General features: G+C 36.6%; 2 protein-coding genes across 3 annotated transcripts; one reads left to right on the top strand and one right to left on the bottom strand.

Moving 5' to 3' along the window:
- Positions 1-4379: 4379 nt before the first annotated feature.
- LOC122041631 (ethylene-responsive transcription factor-like protein At4g13040) lies at positions 4380-12104 on the bottom strand. Of its 2 annotated transcripts, none has more exons than XM_042601382.1 (8): positions 11826-12104; positions 10838-10910; positions 10302-10358; positions 9649-9779; positions 5848-5932; positions 5292-5472; positions 4877-4998; positions 4380-4776 (listed from the first exon to the last, which is right to left on the bottom strand). In XM_042601382.1, the coding sequence occupies exons 3-8, from the start codon at positions 10342-10344 to the stop codon at positions 4628-4630; spliced, it is 711 nt and encodes a 236-aa protein (XP_042457316.1). In that variant the 5' UTR covers positions 10345-10358; positions 10838-10910; positions 11826-12104; the 3' UTR covers positions 4380-4627. The 2 variants fall into 2 exon arrangements, with proteins under 2 accessions (XP_042457316.1, XP_042457315.1); XM_042601381.1 differs by having other exon boundaries at positions 10302-10355.
- Positions 12105-14250: 2146 nt separating this feature from the next.
- LOC122041630 (adenosylhomocysteinase-like) lies at positions 14251-16553 on the top strand. The gene is made up of 3 exons (XM_042601380.1): positions 14251-15030; positions 15466-16002; positions 16071-16553. The coding sequence occupies exons 1-3, from the start codon at positions 14320-14322 to the stop codon at positions 16278-16280; spliced, it is 1458 nt and encodes a 485-aa protein (XP_042457314.1). The 5' UTR covers positions 14251-14319; the 3' UTR covers positions 16281-16553.
- The last annotated feature ends 3293 nt before the right edge of the window (positions 16554-19846 follow it).

Here is a 19846-nt window from a genome sequence, read left to right as displayed (position 1 = left end):
ATACATAATAGAGTCTCCTCATCTCCACCTCTTTATTCTATTCTCATTTCCAACGGGATCTTTGGGGACTGGTCTTGTGGAGCTTAAATCTATTGGTTTTATCGCTTAAACATCTTAGGGGGCGTTTGGTTCTTTCCTAGGAATAGAAATCGGAATGGGAATCATTGTATTGTGGAATGGGAATGGGTATGAGCATGGATATCAATCTTAAAAGCAATGTTTGATTAGTTGTATATCTTCTATCGGAATAAATCAAAGTTTCCTTTTTTACCCTTAAAGGAAAATAAGAGAAAAAATTAGATGTGAGAGAAAGATGAATATGAGAGAAAAATATGATGAAAGAGAATGATGAGAGAGAAAGTATTATGAGAGAGAAAGTGTGATAAGAAAGAATGAAGAGAGAGAAAGTGTGATGAGAGAAAATGAAAAAAGAGAGTGTGATTGGAGAGAGCATGATGAGAGAAAATATGATGTGAGAGAAAGTATGATAGGAGAAGATGAAGAGAGAGAAAATATAGTGAGAAAAAATGAGGAGAGAGAGTGTCATGAGAGAGATTGAGGAGAGAGAAAGTATGGTGAGAGAAAAAGAGAACAGTGAATATGATGGGAGAGATTGAGGAGAGAGAAAGTATGATGAGAGAGAAAGTGTGTTGAGGAAAAAAGGAGTAAGTGTGATAAGAGAGATTGAGGAAAGAGAAAGTATGATGAGAGAGAAAGTGTGTTGAGGAAAAAAGGAGGAAGTGTGATAAGAGAGATTGAGAGAGAAAGTATGATGAGAGAGAAAGTGTGATGAGAAAAAAGAGAGTGTGATGGGAGAGATTGAGGAGAGAGAAAGTGTGATGAGGAAAAAAAGAAGGAAGAGAGTGCGTTGGAAGAGATTGAGGAGAGAGAAAGTATGATGAGAGAGAAAGTGTAATGAGAAAAAAAGATGAAAGAGAGTGTGATAGGAGAGAATAAGGAGAGAGAAAGTATGTGATAAAATGATGAGAGAGAAACTATGATAAGAGAGAAAATATAATGAGAGAGAATAAGGAGAGATAAGTGATATGAAAGAAAAAATAAATAAATATATTTTGTTATTTGATATTAATGGAGAAAATTTTGGTTTTAAGTCAAGGGTATTTTTGGAATAAGGGAATATTTTGATTGATGAAAATAGGATAATGACTCATTGAAGGGGAGATACATGGGAATGAGTTATTACCTAATTTCAATGATTCATTCCCTTATTTGTATTCCTATTCCTATAATCCAAACATTAACAATGAGAATCAATGATTCACATTCCCATTCCCTACTCCTATTACCCTAAATCAAACGGCCTCTTAATTTACTGATACACTCTAGAAGTTCTTTTGATCCGAATGTGATTTCTAATGGAAACAATTTACTGTTTCCTTTTCTTTAATATATATAAGTATTTTTCTATATTGTTTTTCATGATATTTTTTATTAAAAAAATTTGAGGAAGATTAAGGAAAATCTGTGTAAAATGCAACATTGATGGCAGTAAGGACCAGGGACCAGGGACCAGGGACCAGGGACAAGGAAAGGAGAGCTGGCAAGTTGGCTCGGCTAGCAAGCAAGGAGCTGGCAAGGAAAGCAGCTCCTTAGGGGTGTTTTTAATATATAAAAATAAAAATGATTTCTCTTTTTCATTTGAAATAATTTGTTTCTTAAATATATTTGATAGCAATTTTTTTGTCTTGAAGAAATTAGTTTTTCCTTTTATCCGAATGAGTATTCATTTCTCGATAATATATTTGTTTGTGTTTTTTTGGAAAGATAAAAAAAAAAAAAAGGATGAAAAGATCCTTCTAAAATGAGCGGGATTGCATTATATAAATAGAAAAGTGTATTGTACCAAAATTCTAGTTTAAAATATGAAAATTATTATATCGTACCAAAATAATTAGAATTCGTACTGGAACAAGCCTATAAAGACAGTCCTTTTTTAGAAATTTATAAAATTATATATATATATATATATATATTCTGAAACAAGCCTATAAAGACAGTCCCTTTTAGAAATTTATAAAATTATATATATATATATATTTTATAAAATTATATATATATGATATATATATATATATATATATATATATATATATATATATATATATATATATATATATATATATATATATATATATATATATATATATATATATATATATATATCCATATAATTTGGTTATTAAATATTTAAAATTATATTTAAAATCAATTTTGATAATTTTCATCGATAATTTAGTGGCTAGCGCATAAGGTGTTATCATAATGAGATCTGAGGTTTGAATCTCGACAAAATCGAGATAAATACCTCCCTTATGTGCTAGTCATTATTCCAAAGACTAGTAGTCGCCCGTGATTTACCTCCTCCGTGTTGGCCCTTGGACGGATTGACCGGAGTGCTGGGGGCAAGCGTATTCACCTTTTGCCATAATGAAGGGGATAAAGCCGAGGTGTTGTCACAATAAGATTGAGATTCGAATTTCGGCAAAGTCAAGGTAAATACCTCTTTTATGTGCTAATCACTATTTCAAAGGTTAGTAGCCGCCCGTGATTTATCTTCTTCGTATTGATCCTGGGACGAATTGACAGGAATACTAGGAATGAATGTATTCATCTTTTTACCATAATGAAAGGGATAAACTAGCTGGTCTAAAATAAATGAATGAGATAAACTAAAAGGATAAAACTAAAAAGCAGGCGTTATTTTTTTTAATGAAAGGGCGCCCATCTCTATTAAAATAATACAATTATCCTTTGCTATAAAATAATGATTTGTTTTTATTATTGTCTTTTTCAATTTTTGTTTCCATTTTTTTTCCATTTAAATTGGTATGGTGTAATAGTTACGAATTTATAACTGTTATACAATTATAATAATTATGATATCATCACGGCTACAATTAAGATATCATATGATTTTATAACTATTATATGCTGAATAAATTTTGTGAGATCATAATTTATTTATTTAAATTGAACTATAAAACACATAATATATAGAACACATAATATATGAAGATTTTTAAATGAGTTTTAAATTGATATATTATACATCTCATAATATAATTTAATCCGAATTAAAAATTATAATTTTTTAAAATTATAATTTATAATTATAACGGCCAAGCTGACCATGGCTTGCTCAGCGCTCTCTCATGTTTTCCCTTTTCTTCCTTCTTTATTTTTTTTTTCCTTTTCCACATATATATTTTCATTTATTTTTTCTTATTTGTATTTTCCTCAATCCGTACGTCTCAGTAGTTGTAAAGTATGAATATGAAGTTTGTTAGGGATAAAATTTCTCGTAGACTAGATAGATAGATCGACCCCTTCAATTAGCGTAGAGTGTTTAACGTAACCCATATATCCTTGTCCTTACTGAATTAAGCATCGTGGTCCTAGATCGAGATTCGAGAGGGTTCAGTGCAGTGCAGTGACCCCAAGTTATAATTTAGCATGGTGTACGTCTGTTTTATTATAAATTGATATATTCCCAAACCTGCAGTGCTCTGCGAAGTTCAGGATAGGGAAGGAACGACGACGTAAGGTAATTAAGATGGCGAGATCGTGCTTCTCCTTGTCCTTCTTCTTCGTAATCCACTTCTGCTTCCTTTCCTTTCCCTCTTCATCAGTACTGCTCAACCCGTCGAGCACAACGGCCGCCGCTGGTACTACTGCTGCCGCCGTCGTACTACGTGGACGGACGACTACTGGCTGCGACGAATCGACGACGGTAGGTAGACGTGGATGCGAGAAAGAAGGTGCAGCAGCAGCAGCAGCAGCAGCAGCGTCTTGGGTAAATTACTATGCGGACGAGTTCCAACTCGACTCGGAGGTCAACAGAAGGCTCCTCGCTGATGGCGGCCATCCGCATCTTGTTTATCAAACTTTGCATCCGGACAGGCAGGTGTGTAACAAGAAGGGCCCTGGCCAGCCCTGTACTGCCAACCAAAATCGCCGTCCCGGGAACAGGCCCTGTATTCCTTCTAACCATTACAGAGTCTGTTACCCGCCCCCGCCGTCTAATTGATTAAGTTGATGCATTAAGTAATTAATTAATAGCCAAGTCTGCGTGCTGTGACAGTATCAGTATGTTAAGTAATTGTGCTGTGTCAGCGATCAATTTCTAAATAAATATAATCGTTGAAATATTCAAAAAAAAATTTAATTCAATATAATGACGCAGGCCTCTTTATTATTTTTAAAATTTTAATTTAATTTCTTTTGATAATTTTATTTAATTCTAGTGAAAAAGTTTGTTAGGAAGAATAGAATAAGTTATCAGCCAAATTCATTTTCTCTAAATCCTAAATCCAGTTTGTATCAAATGGTATCTTCTTCGAATACCGTATCTCATCTCGTTTTAAAATCTTAAATTATATATCTTTTTTTACTAAATCTAGACCATAGTCACCATTGTCTCCGCAAGAATTGCGGTTAGCATTGCCACAACCTTAAAAAGATGTTGACAATCGCATCACATACGAGCAGATATCAAGAGTAAAATGCCCTAATACGGCCTTTTTCCGAAGCAATGAGAATACTACTTGGTTATCATCATCAACTATGTGTGTATGAACTAGCCTCAACTTTTGTAATATGGTCTTGGTTATGAGACAGGCGTATCGGGATCAACATCATCGTCATCGTCGGAGATAGATGACTGACGAGCTCCTCCTCCAAGTTCCCAGTTGCTATCTGTGGTTTTAGTCTCCAACTTGTTTTGCTGCCCTACAGTACTGAACTTTCTCTGCTGCTCTGGTAAACAAAATCAGTTTAACATCAATAGTTCACCAGAGCATTTAGTTGAACATGATCAAAATGAGAAAAATATAAATTTGAGCTTCATTTTGTGTACTCTTGTTGTTGATTGTACTCCGAGTTAGGGCCAAAAACTCTTCCCAGTCGAATTGCCTAAGCTCTTCTTTCTCCCTATCTGAGAGCCCAAAATTAGGTTCTCTCCCACACATGAAAGCTGCTCTGTGTTTCCAAAACAAACAAACAAGAAAGGAATCACCTGAAAAGTATCTCATCAAGAAAAATATACACAAAAGAAGTCATTAAACAGAGAAAGCGCCTAGTTTATGAGGACATTGGCAGAAGGGCTAGGATAAGGTCCTAAATAACCTGTACTGGATTCTGTTATCTTGTAAATTGTTGTATGATACTATGATCTAAACTAGTTCACAGATACTTTCCCATTGTAACATTCTAACTACAAGTTCGAAAGTCGTTCAGTCTTAATTGTGGAATCAATTAGTGAAGATGAATACCTGTCATACAATCGTGCAGCTTCTTCCTGAGATCCAACTGTCCCTAGGTGAATTTGTTTCTTGTCGACTTTTATTGCTGCTTGCCATTTCATGTTCTTAAAATATACTCCTCTCATTATGCATGGCTTCTGGTCTTCATGGTGCTTTTTTCTATGTCGCTTTCTGCATTTAATTTCTTTGCCTAGCAACGGAAGCAACAAAAAGGCCACCACTTAAACTAAACACTCAAAAGAATCTCAATTGTAAATCCATGCCATCGAAAGAATAAGCTTTTTCCAATTTCATTGTTTCAACATATATCAATCATGGCGAGTCATGCTAAGAAGGAGATGCAATTCCTTTTTTCTAATTTGTTTCTGCTACGATCAACAAGTGGCATTTTTGTTCTTATACAAACATGTTTTGGTGTCCATGAAGAAATGACTTGAAGGAACACTGACAGTACATTTTCTCTTCTCTGTTTTCAAATAATGATACCGTGAACAGAAACAGATACAGAGACAGCACAATTTTCGGTGTCTATAATGTAACAGTTAGAATATTGGAAAAAGCTAACCTGGGCTGTAATTCTTTGGTTCCTCCATCGACATGCTTGATTCAAAGGCATATGAGGATCCAGGAAATGTTTTGGACTTGTCTTCCTGCAATGGCTCACAAACATGAGTAATATATTCTCAACAATATAATACCAAATTAAACTAAGATAATGAAAACAAGAATACTGAAGTGTTCAGCTACTTATTTTTGGATCTCCTTTCTAAGCCAAAATACATATTAAGAAGGTTTACTAGCAACAAATACAGAATATTTAAAATAGTCAATAATCTTTAAATATTCAATAAATCTGCAATACGTTCATAATTTATTAAGTTTGAAGGACAGTTCAGTGTATGAAGCTTTTACTAATATAGGGTCCTAGGAAAAGTCTATTATACACAGTCTTATCCTGTTTTATAAGAGGTTATTTCCAAACTCGAACTCGTGACCTCCAAATTACATGACAATATTTTATCAAACATGATGCATCATATTTATAGAGTTAGCTAATACCATTAACTAATTCCCGCCTCCCCTGTTTTTAATAATAAAAAGCAGATGCTTAAACTATGTTTAACATTATCGCCAACAGATAAACCTTCGTACATGTTTCAAGAAATGATCCAAACAGAAAAAAAAAAAAGAAGCATGTTTCTTTCTCTTATTGTACAATAATAAAGTGTGTTTGTAAAATAATTGGGCATATAAATATCTACTTATCTACTTATAGTAAATGAAAATTTAATTTTGTATTATCCATGGCGATTGTGTGAATAATACAATGTAACTATGGTTTTTTATTCTTATGTAGAATGATAGCTCTTTTAAGATGAATGACATGACAAAAGTAAAAAAGAATTTTTCTTTTACAAAGTCAATAATAATTCTCATATAATTGATTGGAAATTTTATACGATGTTATGACATGAAAAATATGGTCTTACATCTTGTAAGTGTTAAGTTTTAAATTATAGAAATCAGTGTGAGTATATTTTATTCTGGAAACAGTCTCTTGTAAAAAGTAAAATAACCCTGGGATCTCCACATAACGTGAGCTTCGTGCACCAGACTATCCTTTTTAATATGAGTATATTATATTAAGTGTCAGATTTGAGACCCTACATAACATAGGAGTGTGCAAGCAATTCAAAACTAAATTGACCGAATCGAATAAATCAAAACTCACTAAATCGAATCGACTGAACTTTGCAATCAAATTTGAACAAATCTAACTGCTATAAAATTTCATTGATTAGTCGACTCATATTAGGTATCAAATCATTAATTGAGTTGCATGGTTGACTACTATATATAAAAATCAATCGATGATCGATCGATTTAACCGATCTGTTGATTTTAAAATCGAAATCAAACCAAAACAATAGGTATTTTAAAAAAAAAATAATTTTCAAAATAAATGAATTCAACTCCCAAATTCGATCAGTTTAATCGATCTTTTAGTCACTCTTACGTAACAATGTTGAAAAAAAAATATAAGATTGGATTTTAGAAGCCTACTCATTCAGATCGTACTTGGGATATTATTACTCAAATTTATTTGGATCATGAGATTAAAGATCTTAATAAGCATGCTTTGGTCATGTGGGATTACAGGGTGGAATTTCATCCTCCTTTACTTTACCGCTTTTAACATGGATTTCATCATGCCTAACATTGCTACTCTGATGCCTTGTTAAAGCTCAAAAGGGAGCATGACCTAACACAAAATAGCAAAACACTTAGGTAGTGGAGATTTAGTTATTTAAGCATGTGTAAGAGGCCTTCTCAAATGTGAAATTAATGATCTGTTTGGTTGGATGGAAAATTAAAAAATGGGGTTAATTCAAATTCATGATTGGTACTCGACCATTATGTTTAACATTATAAAATTTTGAACTTCTATTATGATTTGAATCTTTATTTTTTTTTTTAAGGGTTAAAGCTAGCTCCTCCTACTGCTAAGGAGCATGCTCTGTCTATAAAAGCAACATTTGATTGAGAAACAGATAAAACAATCATCAGATAAATTTAGGAGACAACCACATGTCCGTGAGTACAAATCTTGTTAGGGAGTTTGTCAAGCTAGGAAAAAAGAATCGAGGCACTATCTATAGTCTAATTTCTTAACTCAAGTAGTAAAAGGCGAATAAGTTCATTCCAATGCCCCCGTCAACTCGTCTCAGGGTCAATATGGAAGAGATAAATCACGGACAGCTATTAGCCTTTGGAATAATGACTAGCACATAAGGGAGGCATTTACCTCGGCTTTGCTGAGATTTGAACCCTAGATCTCATGGTGGCAACATCTCATGTGCTAGCCACTAGACCGTCCCGAGACTACTAATTCCTTAACTCAATGTGGCAAAAGATGAATATGCTCGCTCTCAGTGTCCCCGTCAACTCGTCCTAGGACCAACACGGTACTAATTCCTTAACTCAAGATTCTAGAAAAGGAGGATAGAACATGAGTTTTAAAAAGAGCTTAAAAGGACACACATGCATATGCTGTGAAGGACGTGATTAGATTTCCTATATCCATCCCAGTAGTGAGAAATTTTGAAAACTCAGTCTCTTCGGATGAGTCTAGTGGCTAGCACATGAGGTGTTGCCACCAATGAGGTCTGAGGTTCAAATCTCGACAAAGCCGAGGTAAATGCCTTCCTTATGTGTTAGTCACTATTCCAAAGGCTAGTAGCCGCCCGTGATTTATCTCCTCCGTGTTGGCCTTGAGACGGGTTGACGGAGGCGCTGGGGCGAACATATTCACTTTTTGTCACCAATCTTGAAAACTCAATATATGGTAGGTGAATCATTATGCAGGATGCAAATGCAACTAGCATTTTACCCTAATATAATGAAACATTGTAAATAGTGAGGAATGCCTACCATGAGGAGTTTGATCACAAATACAATTTGATATGTTTTGTTAGATAATCTTTCTAGAGGAGCCATACTTTTGAAACTTTTCATTAGACTTAAGTATAAACACTCATAACCATAAGGATTGAGTATTTTGTTTTATTAGGTTGATAAAAAGGATATGATATGTGATATATGCAAAAAAAGAAAAAAAATATTGATATAGATTGGTTAAATTAAATATTTGAAATACAATGCAATAGTTATAAATTTTTTCTTGATATTGGTTGTTAGGTTGATTATTTTTATAAAGTATAATGGATGTAAATTTCAATATTTTATTGCATATATTGTTGTGCACACCTCCATATGTAATTAATTTTAAACACTTTTAATATGATAATAGATGCAAAAGTACGGTGGAAACTTCCTAAAGGAAATAAGATTCTATAATAACATTACATACAAGGATGATGAAAAAAAAAAAAAAAAAAATAAATATAGTTTATTATACAATAATAATAATTACGTCTTATCTCATTAGGTGAAATTCTTCTACGTCATTGGATTCTATTTTCTACTATATCATCATTTATATTTAAATAAATTTTATCTTTATTGTTACTTGTCAAGTCTTTTTTTATCATTTTCTTACTTGTTTGATATGCATATTTGTTATAATTTCATATTATCTAACTTGAGTATTTATTGATCATCGAAATATGTCTTTACCATATTAAATATGTCTCCTAAAATTTTATCTCAAAATAAACATAGTTATCACATCAAAGAAAAAAATGTATGAATGTAGAAGTTTCATCCAATCCATTAAATCATGAACATGGTACAAATGAAGACATAAATATATCCCATACAAAAAATAATAATAATAATAACAGAGGGAAAGATAAGGCTTAAAAACCTGAAAAATAAATAAAAAGATCTAGCAAATTGATCTTACCATCTCTACAAGACTTGCGTCAACTGAAGGAAAAGGATGCACACTATTTAGATTCACATGTGGATTAGAATTGCCCACAGAAATATTATGCTCGATTGGCTTAGGAAGCACAACAGGAAAGGAGCTTTTCCCTGCAATATCAAAATAGAAATGTTTGCTAATTTCCAAGTTTGGCACATCATTTAAGCTCAATCTATTTTTTAAGGGACTCTAAGCTCACTCAGTTACTGAATAAAATACTTCCACTTATGTTGATCTAAGCATGTCACAAACAGAAAATATCAAATCCACCATGTCCATTATGCATTTTCATCATAAAGTTTTTCAATTTCCGTACTTAATGAAGGTAACAAGAGGCCCTCATTAACCAATGTGATAGCTTACTAGACGTCCACAACGATTAAAAACTTCAAAGATGACAGGAGAAATTTCTCAAAAATTCAAACTTTTAAAACTAAACCAGATCAAAAACGAGTTTTAAAAAGAAGATTTTGATTAAATAAGAAGATTAGCTTTTTCCACAGATAAAGGTAAAATTACCATGCATATAAAAATTTACTATATTTACAAATTCATGGAGCACAATTGAAAAAATAGGGGAACAAATCCATTTGGTTCAGCTAAGCAGAGAAAAATTGAGTAAAGAGTGTTACCGGAACAAAGCCCCAAATATCTTCTTCTTCTTATGCTAACCATGGCTGACAACTCTGCTAACAGTACGAAAGAGAAATTAATGGAAAGAGGAATGTTTTTACAACACTATCAAAAAGGATAATGGAAAAATAGCAGCAATCCATACTATTATTTATTTATTTTAATGTTTGCTTAGCTAATAGATCAGTAACTTAAGGTCAGAGAAGAGAACTTCTTGGAATCTTATTTAGATTTCTTGTATTTCAACAAGTATAATTGGATAGTTACATCTCTACCAACTTTCATCTCCTTCCTATCATGAGTTACAAACTAGCTTGATTCTCAGGCCTCAGCCCTCAGCACAGACAATTTAGAATTCTGAGGAAAAGTGATCCTGGAGATCATGAATTGTTCAACTCTTTCCTACAAAGCATTTTCTCCCAAATGGTGTTTAATATAAACATGAAAGCCATACGCCAATTCTTATGTCTAAGCTAGTTCAGATATTACTCCAGTAACTAACAAGACGGTGAAGAGAAGTTCTTAAAAGGTCTACCTGAAAAGTTCTTTTTTGTCAACCCGATCAGTATAGATGCACAGTTACATCAACGCCAACTTTGATCTCCTTCCTGTCATGGATGGCAAGGATTGATGAATAACAAACTATTTTGCCACCAAGTCAGAGACTTCATAATCTCAGTCCTGATGCAATCAATATCATAATACAGAGGAATAGAGAACATGAGTTGAAAATCTCTCTTCTCCTAAGGTTTTCATCATTCCTACTTGGACTTTTAGGCAAATCAACATGTATTCTCATGATTTGCATAGTACTTCTACAATACATAGTTGTTCTACGGAGAGAATTTTAGTCCACACTGAACTGGGGCAAACAAATAAGAGAGAAATTGAAACTGTAAATCTTTTGGAAAAATCCAACAGCACCCACGTAAATACTTTTGCATATTACTGCTGAGTAAGGAAAAGCCATCAAAATAAGCAGATTTGCCGACCATTACTGAGTTTTACTTCGGTTGCTTACAGCGCCATGGTACATGCCTCCAAGTCCAAACATTAGCACCAGTTCGACTCCTTCCTTCCTAGAACAGGGATTGATCATTCATCGATAATTTAAGATTACCGAGAACGCTCCCTTGAACAAAATTTTTTTAACAGAGTAGCCGGACCACAGCCTCCAAAGCCACTAAGGAACAAAAATTGAAGCATTGCTCACGGGACAATTGTTCCCAGGCATCCATGTACTCACCAATCACTAGCAGCAACTCCAACCACACAGCCAACCCAGCACCCCCGACGACCCCAATCCCCAACCTCCATTCCACGCACCGAAATCAAGGTCCAACCAAAGCCAGGCGCCAAGGTGGCGACCAACCCATCAACAACCCGAGCCCCGAAGCGCCTCCCCCCAAGTCCACAACCCGTGTACGAACCCGAAAGCAAGCACACGACACCCCGAGAGCCGAACATAAAAGAAAATTAAATTCACAAGGTGGAACCAAGGAGGGAGGTAGATGGCTGCGTACCGGGTTGAGCCGGCGGCCGGCGCTGAGGCGGAGGAGAAGCCCACAGCGACGGAGGCCGAGAAGGTGGCGTAGAGAAGGCAGGGTGGCATCCACCTCCTTTAGTCGCCGTCGCCGTCGCCGTTGCCGTTGCCGTCGCCTTTGGTCTTCGAGTCGATCAACTTTTGTGTATTTTGTTCGTCTTTGGTTCGTTATAGTCGTGCGTTGTCGGCTCGAAAGGATGGAGAGGCGAGGCAACGGACGCTTTGTCCGCCTCTCTCTTCGTGGACGCTCCCCTCCGAACTTGCCAGATTACGCTTTTGCCCCTAATCATTAGCGGCTAACCGAACCGGCCGCGTGAAATTCCGGTCCGTGAGCCGTACGGAACCCCTCCCCGTTAATTAACCAAGAAATTACTAGCACTTTTATATTATTTTTAAAACAAACCTGGTATGTACAAAAAAGACAATTTAAATAGAGCAAGTTTGATGGTAGAGATGTAAGTCAATAACTACTAAAACTAATTTGTTCTAATCCACTAAAATAAATATATGTAATATTTTAAACTAAAAATTAAAATTTCAATATTCATTATTTGTCCAAATCAAAATTGAATTGACTTGCAATAATCTTCTCGCCACGGTGTCTCGACTGTAGTGGTAAAATAATAAGGGGAATAAATAGGGCTATAGGAGAATTCAAGTTTGTGTCCGGAAGCAATGATACCGTGATTAAGTTTTTTAAATAATTAATTGTACATCTAAGAATTAAATTTTAACTATAATATATTATAGAAATTTTTCTTTACAACTCTAAGAATGTAAGTCTTCATTAGTATAGTAATTAAAAAAAATCTATGAAATTAGATCGGTCAAAATTAATTAGCCCGAAGAATTGAAAATTTTGAATTAAAAAAAAAAGGACTCAAATTTGAATCCTTAGATATGAATGTTTTACTAATTGATCTTTGAGTATATATAAATTATGTTTAAAATTTATTGGATAGTTGGACAAGAAAGATTGTCTATTTTAAAAATTAATTATCTCGGTATATATTTTTGTTGATTAAGATATCTATGTGTTTTTATACTGATTAATTTTAGAGCGGATTATAATTATAATTCTTTTTATATCAAATAAACCGAAAAGTAAAAAATATGAACAGAATAAAGGAGTATAAAGGCACGAGTGATTGGTGAACACTGAAGACATTTGAACTCCATCCAACTCTTAACTACTCAAAATGTTAGGTGTGAATATTTGATTTTCCATTACAAAAATAACCATTAAGAATTTAAATTTAAATAGGAGATGTGGAAGGTGTTTAGAGGATGTTGAAAGAACTAATAGAATTGTAAGCAAGTGTATTTTTGTTCCTTTCGTAATAGAGACAATTTAGATTCATGGTACTCGTAATGCCCGATAAATACTAAGTCAAGTGGCTAATGGGACTCATAAGTAGATCTTGATGTCTCTGGGATCATGATACTACGGTAGAATATTTAGGTTGTCATTCAGATATCCACGATTTGAACCTCAAATACGACGTATTTATAAATTTTTTTTCTCCAAATGAAAGACATAACCAAAGGATGCTGAATTTTTGAGTTGGTCGTCACGTGTACTTCCTAATTTATCCGGATGACTAATGAAAAAATTCTATAAGATCAGATTGACCATTCAAACAAAATTAATGAAATTAATTAAAATTATCAAAAATATAATAACAATTCAAAGTATAATTATAATAATAAGGAAGAAGAAAAGGGTAGTCAAAGGAGTAGGTGAATGTTAACATCAACACCAACACCACCACCTGTGTTTGTGGATCTCGAATGGTGTTTGTTACTTTGCCACAATTGCAATGCAATTTTTTTCTTCAAATCTCACCAACCAAAAGGATCATTTTTTTAATATTATTCTTCATTTAATTTATCATTTTGTTTTTTTATGGAGTAAGTTATTGGTCACGTTGTTCTTTGTTTATTAAGAATATTGACAAAGAATTTGAAAAATATTAAATCGGTGTATGTCTTGAATGATTGGCCTACCACACTAGTCATAAAGACATGCCCACGTGGCCACATCATGACAAATTACACCCACACAACTAACGGGTAAGATAATTCAAAAAATATCTCATTGAATTTTGGAGCAGAAAAACAGGGCCAAATTTACGATTTATTATTAAAAGAGTATCACATAAAATATTTTTTTTTTTAAAAATACATTTTGACCGTAAATAAAAAGCCTGCCGTTAGATAATGGCAGTGAGTCCTAAAACCTACCCCCACAACGTTACCCCGTCAAATCGGACGGCCCGGCCCCGTCCCTCAGTTCTTACCCTGTCAAATCGGACGGCCCGGCCCCGTCCCTCAGTTCCAACTCTGTCGTATCTCGTCCGTCAGTTGCTCCACTCATTTCCTATATAGCACTCCCCCTCTCCTACTCCAATCGCCGCCTTCTCCTCTCTCTCGGCCCTTTTCCTGTTCGATCTCGTTTCTTCGAAGCCCTAACGATGGCTCTGATCGTGGAGAAGACGTCCGCTGGCCGGGAGTACAAGGTCAAGGACCTCTCCCAGGCTGACTTCGGCCGCCTCGAGATCGAGCTCGCGGAGGTAGAAATGCCCGGCTTGATGGCCTGCCGCTCTGAGTACGGCCCCTCCAAGCCCTTCGCCGGCGCACGCATCTCCGGCTCCCTCCACATGACCATCCAGACCGCCGTCCTCATCGAGACTCTCACCGCCCTCGGCGCCGAGGTCCGCTGGTGCTCCTGTAACATCTTCTCCACCCAGGACCACGCCGCCGCTGCCATCGCCCGCGACTCCGCGGCCGTTTTTGCCTGGAAGGGCGAGACACTCGCCGAGTACTGGTGGTGCACAGAGCGTGCCCTTGACTGGGGCACCGGCGGCGGCCCCGATCTTATCGTCGATGACGGTGGTGACGCCACGCTCCTCATCCATGAGGGGGTGAAGGCCGAGGAAGAGTACGAGAAGAGCGGCAAGTTGCCAGATCCGGCCTCCACCGACAACGTCGAGTTCCAGCTCGTGCTCGGTATCATCCGTGATGGGCTCAAGGTCGATCCCAAGAAGTACCACAAGATGAAGGAGCGCCTAGTCGGCGTATCGGAGGAAACAACTACTGGTGTCAAGCGACTGTACCAGATGCAAGCCAGCGGCTCCCTCCTCTTCCCCGCCATCAATGTTAATGACTCCGTGACAAAGAGCAAGGTTAGATATGTTATTCCTGGATCTAGAATTTTGGGCTTCTTACTCTTTTTTGTGCTTCTAGTTTTCTCCCATTCTCACGCTTTAGATCTCCAGGTCTGTGTTGGTTCTTTCCTGTTTACTTTACTTTTTGGAATCTGTACCTTTCGTTTAGATCTGGTCTATTTCTACAGATGCTGTGGGAACATATCACTGATATGCAGTTGTTTTTGGATTTGTTTCACTCAATCGTTGAACATATGAGCGATCTTTGTTCTCATTTGATACTTTGTTGCGGATCTAATAATACCTGTTTTCTGGTTGCGGTTATTTTATCTTAATTTTGGTTTCGTAAGGCTCAGATCTATGTTTTTATTTATTTGTGTATTGTTTCTTGCCATGCAAATTTGGAGATCTCTGACTATTAGTTTTCGTTGTCTCATGACTCTTTAAAAATAGTTCGACAATCTGTATGGGTGCCGCCACTCCCTTCCTGATGGGCTTATGAGGGCTACCGACGTTATGATCGCCGGCAAGGTTGGCGTGGTCTGTGGTTATGGAGATGTCGGCAAGGGTTGCGCCGCTGCTCTGAAGCAGGCAGGTGCCCGCGTTATCGTCACTGAGATCGATCCCATCTGCGCTCTCCAGGCCCTGATGGAGGGCATCCCTGTTCTCCCCCTGGAGGATGTTGTAGCTGAGGCCGACATCTTCGTCACCACAACCGGAAACAAAGACATCATTATGGTGGATCACATGAAGAAGATGAAGAACAATGCCATCGTATGCAACATTGGCCACTTCGACAACGAGATCGACATGCACGGGCTTGAGACCTACCCAGGCATCAAGCGCATCACCATCAAGCCCCAAACCGACCGCTGGGTCTTCCCCAAGACTAATTCCGGCATCATTGTTCTTGCGGAGGGACGTCTCATGAACCTTGGCTGTGCCACTGGCCATCCCAGCTTTGTCATGTCCTGCTCCTTCACAAACCAGGTATCAAATTCGATTCTTTTCCGCTAACTATCTATACAGTAACTAAATTGGGGAACAAATCTTGGCAGGTGATTGCCCAGCTTGAGTTGTGGAAGGAAAGGAAAAGCGGAAAGTATGAGAAGAAAGTGTACGTACTGCCTAAGCATCTGGATGAGAAGGTTGCGGCTCTGCACCTGGGTAAACTGGGAGCCAAGCTTACCAAGCTCACACCAGAGCAGGCAGAGTACATCAATGTTGCCGTTGAAGGCCCTTACAAGCCTGCTCACTACAGGTACTAATGTGCTATTTCGGTCTGAGATGATACCCGAATCGCAATGGCGGCGGTCTTACCCCAGGGATCGGAGTGATGCTGAAATTATCTTTGCTTGATTTACCTTCTACCTTTTTCTGTTTTTGCTATTTCCGATGGAGTTTTATTCCATGTTGAATTCGATGAGGAATGCTGTGGGCAAGCTTAGGAACTGAATAATTCTCCAAGCGATGCCCCTTTAGTACTTCTTGTTGTCGAACTACTATGTGAAATTTAGTTTTGAGCCTTCGTGTCACAAACACATTCATTCTTCAAAAAACAAAGAAAAAACAGAGAGAAAAAGAAAGGCTTGGGACAACAGACAAAGAAAGAGAGGGAAGGCACTCTACTTGGCCAAATCTCAATCTACTTTAATTGAATTGCTTGGCTTTCAACTGAGGTATAAGTCAAATTCACACTTCAATATGGACAAACATCTTCCAGCTCCATTTGCTCCTGTCGACTTCCACAATCAAGGTTTAAGGAAGAACTTCTATGCTTGATTTGATTATGTTTATTAAAATAATAATAATAAATTCAGTTAATTTTATTGATTAGCAATGAACGATTGATCGGATTAAATTACTAAATTAAATTAATATTAAAATTATTCTAATAGTTTTATTATAATTATTAGAATAATTTGTACAATAATTTTTTATTGGTTAATTGATTAAGTATTTTTTAAACATTATATATCTTATTATTTTTAAGACATGAACAATAAGAATTATTATTGTTTTTTTTATATATACCTTCTTCTAAGAGGAAAAGGAAGCAGTCGGATTGGTTCTGTCGCCATATCAAGTGTTCCTACAAAGGAACTTGCTGCTCCTTTGTGCCACCGATCCGATTTTTCTTTCTTCCGCCGCCGATAACAAGAAAAGGCATCGCCATCGCCTGATGATGCTTGCCGCCGGCAGCCCAGTAAGATTGCAGCAACCTTACCCATTAGACATTGCTGCCGTTAGTGATCTGTATAAGGTTCTGTCTCGTCGGAACCATCTTCCGTGTTCCTCAAGAATTTTCTGACTCCTTTGTTTCCAGCGTGCACTGGAAGGAATTTGCTTCTCACTTTTCCAATTGGATAGTGACACCAAGCAATTTCCATAACAAGAAGTAACTGGAGGTTGGATGGAGTTTATGCCGCTGTCTTCCCACCGCATCTGGTAAGATCTACTACCTTTCAATCTTGTTATTTTATTTACTATGTTAGATAATCAACATCATGGCTAAAAGCAAAATTTATAACAATATCAAATTTGTTATATCATTGGACATACTAGAAATCTATGTTCTAAAAAATTTAATTAGTCATATATTCGAATAAAATATCAAATTTATCTCAGAATTAAACACTTTGGTATTCAATATTCTAAACGATTTGATTCAAATTTTATTGGTGGTCCTGCAACTTCAAAACAACTAATTGTTTCACAAGTTTATCCTAAACTTCTCTCATCTGTGCTTACTCATAGTAAATTGTCAGAATTTTCATATACTGAATGTTATATTGACACTGGAGCAACTCATCATGTCACATCAGATTATAATACCCTTACTGACGTAATGTCATATTATGACTCATATACGGTTCAAGTCGGCATGGTCCAAGTTTACAAATTGCTAATCTTAAAAACACATATATTCATTTATTTAATCGTACTTTTCACATGCACAATATCTTTCATGTTCCATCTATTACTAAAAATTTACTTTCTACACGTTAGTTTTGTCTTGATAACAATGTCTCTTTTGAATTTTATCATAATCATTATTTTATTAAAGATAGAAGCACAGATACTATTGTGTTTCATGGGAGAATAAAATATGGTCTTTATTATCTTCAAAGTTCTTCAATCAAAGCTTTTGTTAGTGAACACACAAATAAACCAGCTTGACATACTCGACTTGGTCATTCTTCTCTCCACATTGTTCAGTTAATCATCAATAGGTATGGTTTACCTATTTCCTTTACCTCTTTTCAATCTCATTCATGTAGGGCCTTCATGGAATCTAAAAGTTATAAGCTACCTTTCGCTTCATCAAATCATGTTTCTTATTTTCTACTTGAAATAATTCATTCGGATGTTTGAGGCTCTGCACCTATTTTGTCTAATCGAGGTTTCCAGTATTATGTTACCTTTATTGATCATTTTAGTAAATATACTTGGCCCTATCATATAAGAAGGAAATCTGATCTATTAGATATATTTTGTAATTTTCAAAAGCAAGTAGAACAGTATTTTAATCACAAAATACTCTCTCATTCTGATTGAGGAGATGAATATCAAGCTCTTCATCGTCATCTTGTCTCTTGTGGAATTGTTCATCGAGTCTCTTGTCTTCACACTCTATAACAAAATGGCTCTACTGAAAGAAAATATAGATATATCATTGAAACTACCTTAGCTCTTCTCCTTCATGCATCTGTTCTATGTAAATTTTGGGATGAAACTGTTTGTGTTGGGACCGATTATGTAGCTAGAGGGGGGTGAATAGCTCGGCTCGATCCTCGTGCTCTTCGTTGCTTGTTTCTTCAATGATATGCAGCGGAAATACAAAGAAACAACACACACAATGCTAACTCGAGGATTTACTTGGTATCCACCTCACAAGAGGTGACTAGTCCAAGAATCCACACACTCACGCACCCTCCACTAGAAAAAACACTCCTTTATGGTAACTACCAAAGGCGGAGAAGCCCTACAATACTCTCAATACAACAAGAAAGCAAGGGAAGACAAATATAATAAATCTCTTACAAGATATGCAAAGAAAACCCTAACCCTAGCTTCTTCCTCTTGTTGTAGTCACGCCTCTTGACTTGGATGTCTCTCCAAGATCTTTCAAGAACTGGCAGTGAGAGTGGAAAACGTTGTGGAGAAGCTGCTGTGAAGATCGGGAGTGAACAGTGTGAGTTCTGCTGAGAGAACAGCTCGCCAGCGGCTTTAATCGACGCCAACAGTCGGATCCCAATCGATTGGATTGCTCCCAATCGATTGGGGAGGCTTTGGATCGATCGGCTGATCGATCCAGAGCACCTCTGTGCTCTCGGGAAATGCCTGGATCGATCGGTTGATCGATCTAGGACTTATCGCGCACAAACAGCAGCTCCCAATCGATCCACTGATCGATTGGGACCTCTGGATCGATCGCCCAATCAATCCAGAGGGGTTCTGTTTGCGCGACACTTCTTCCCAATCGATCCACTGATCGATTGGGAGGATGCTTGTCGTGGGGACTCACCCAATCGATCAGCTGATCGATTGGGCATGAGCCAATCGATTGGCTGATCGATTCAGCTCATGATTTTTGCCCAAAACCAAGTCCAAACTCCCCTAAACCAACATCCGGTCAACCATAACCTGTTGGTACATCATGCCTAGCATCCGGCCACCCTTGACCTGCTAGAACTCCCTCACCAAGTGTCCAGTCAATCCTTTTGACCCACTTGGACTTATCTTCACCAGGTGTCCGATCAACCTTGATCGACCTAAATTTCCCGTGCCAAGTATCCGGTCACCCTTTGACCTACTTGGACTTCCCAACACC

This window comes from Zingiber officinale, chromosome 2A, assembly GCF_018446385.1.
Source record: "Zingiber officinale cultivar Zhangliang chromosome 2A, Zo_v1.1, whole genome shotgun sequence".
In the NCBI taxonomy this organism is placed as follows: domain Eukaryota; kingdom Viridiplantae; phylum Streptophyta; class Magnoliopsida; order Zingiberales; family Zingiberaceae; genus Zingiber; species Zingiber officinale.
Note: the sequence above shows the minus strand (reverse complement) of the source record. Positions and strands in the feature narration are given on the sequence as shown.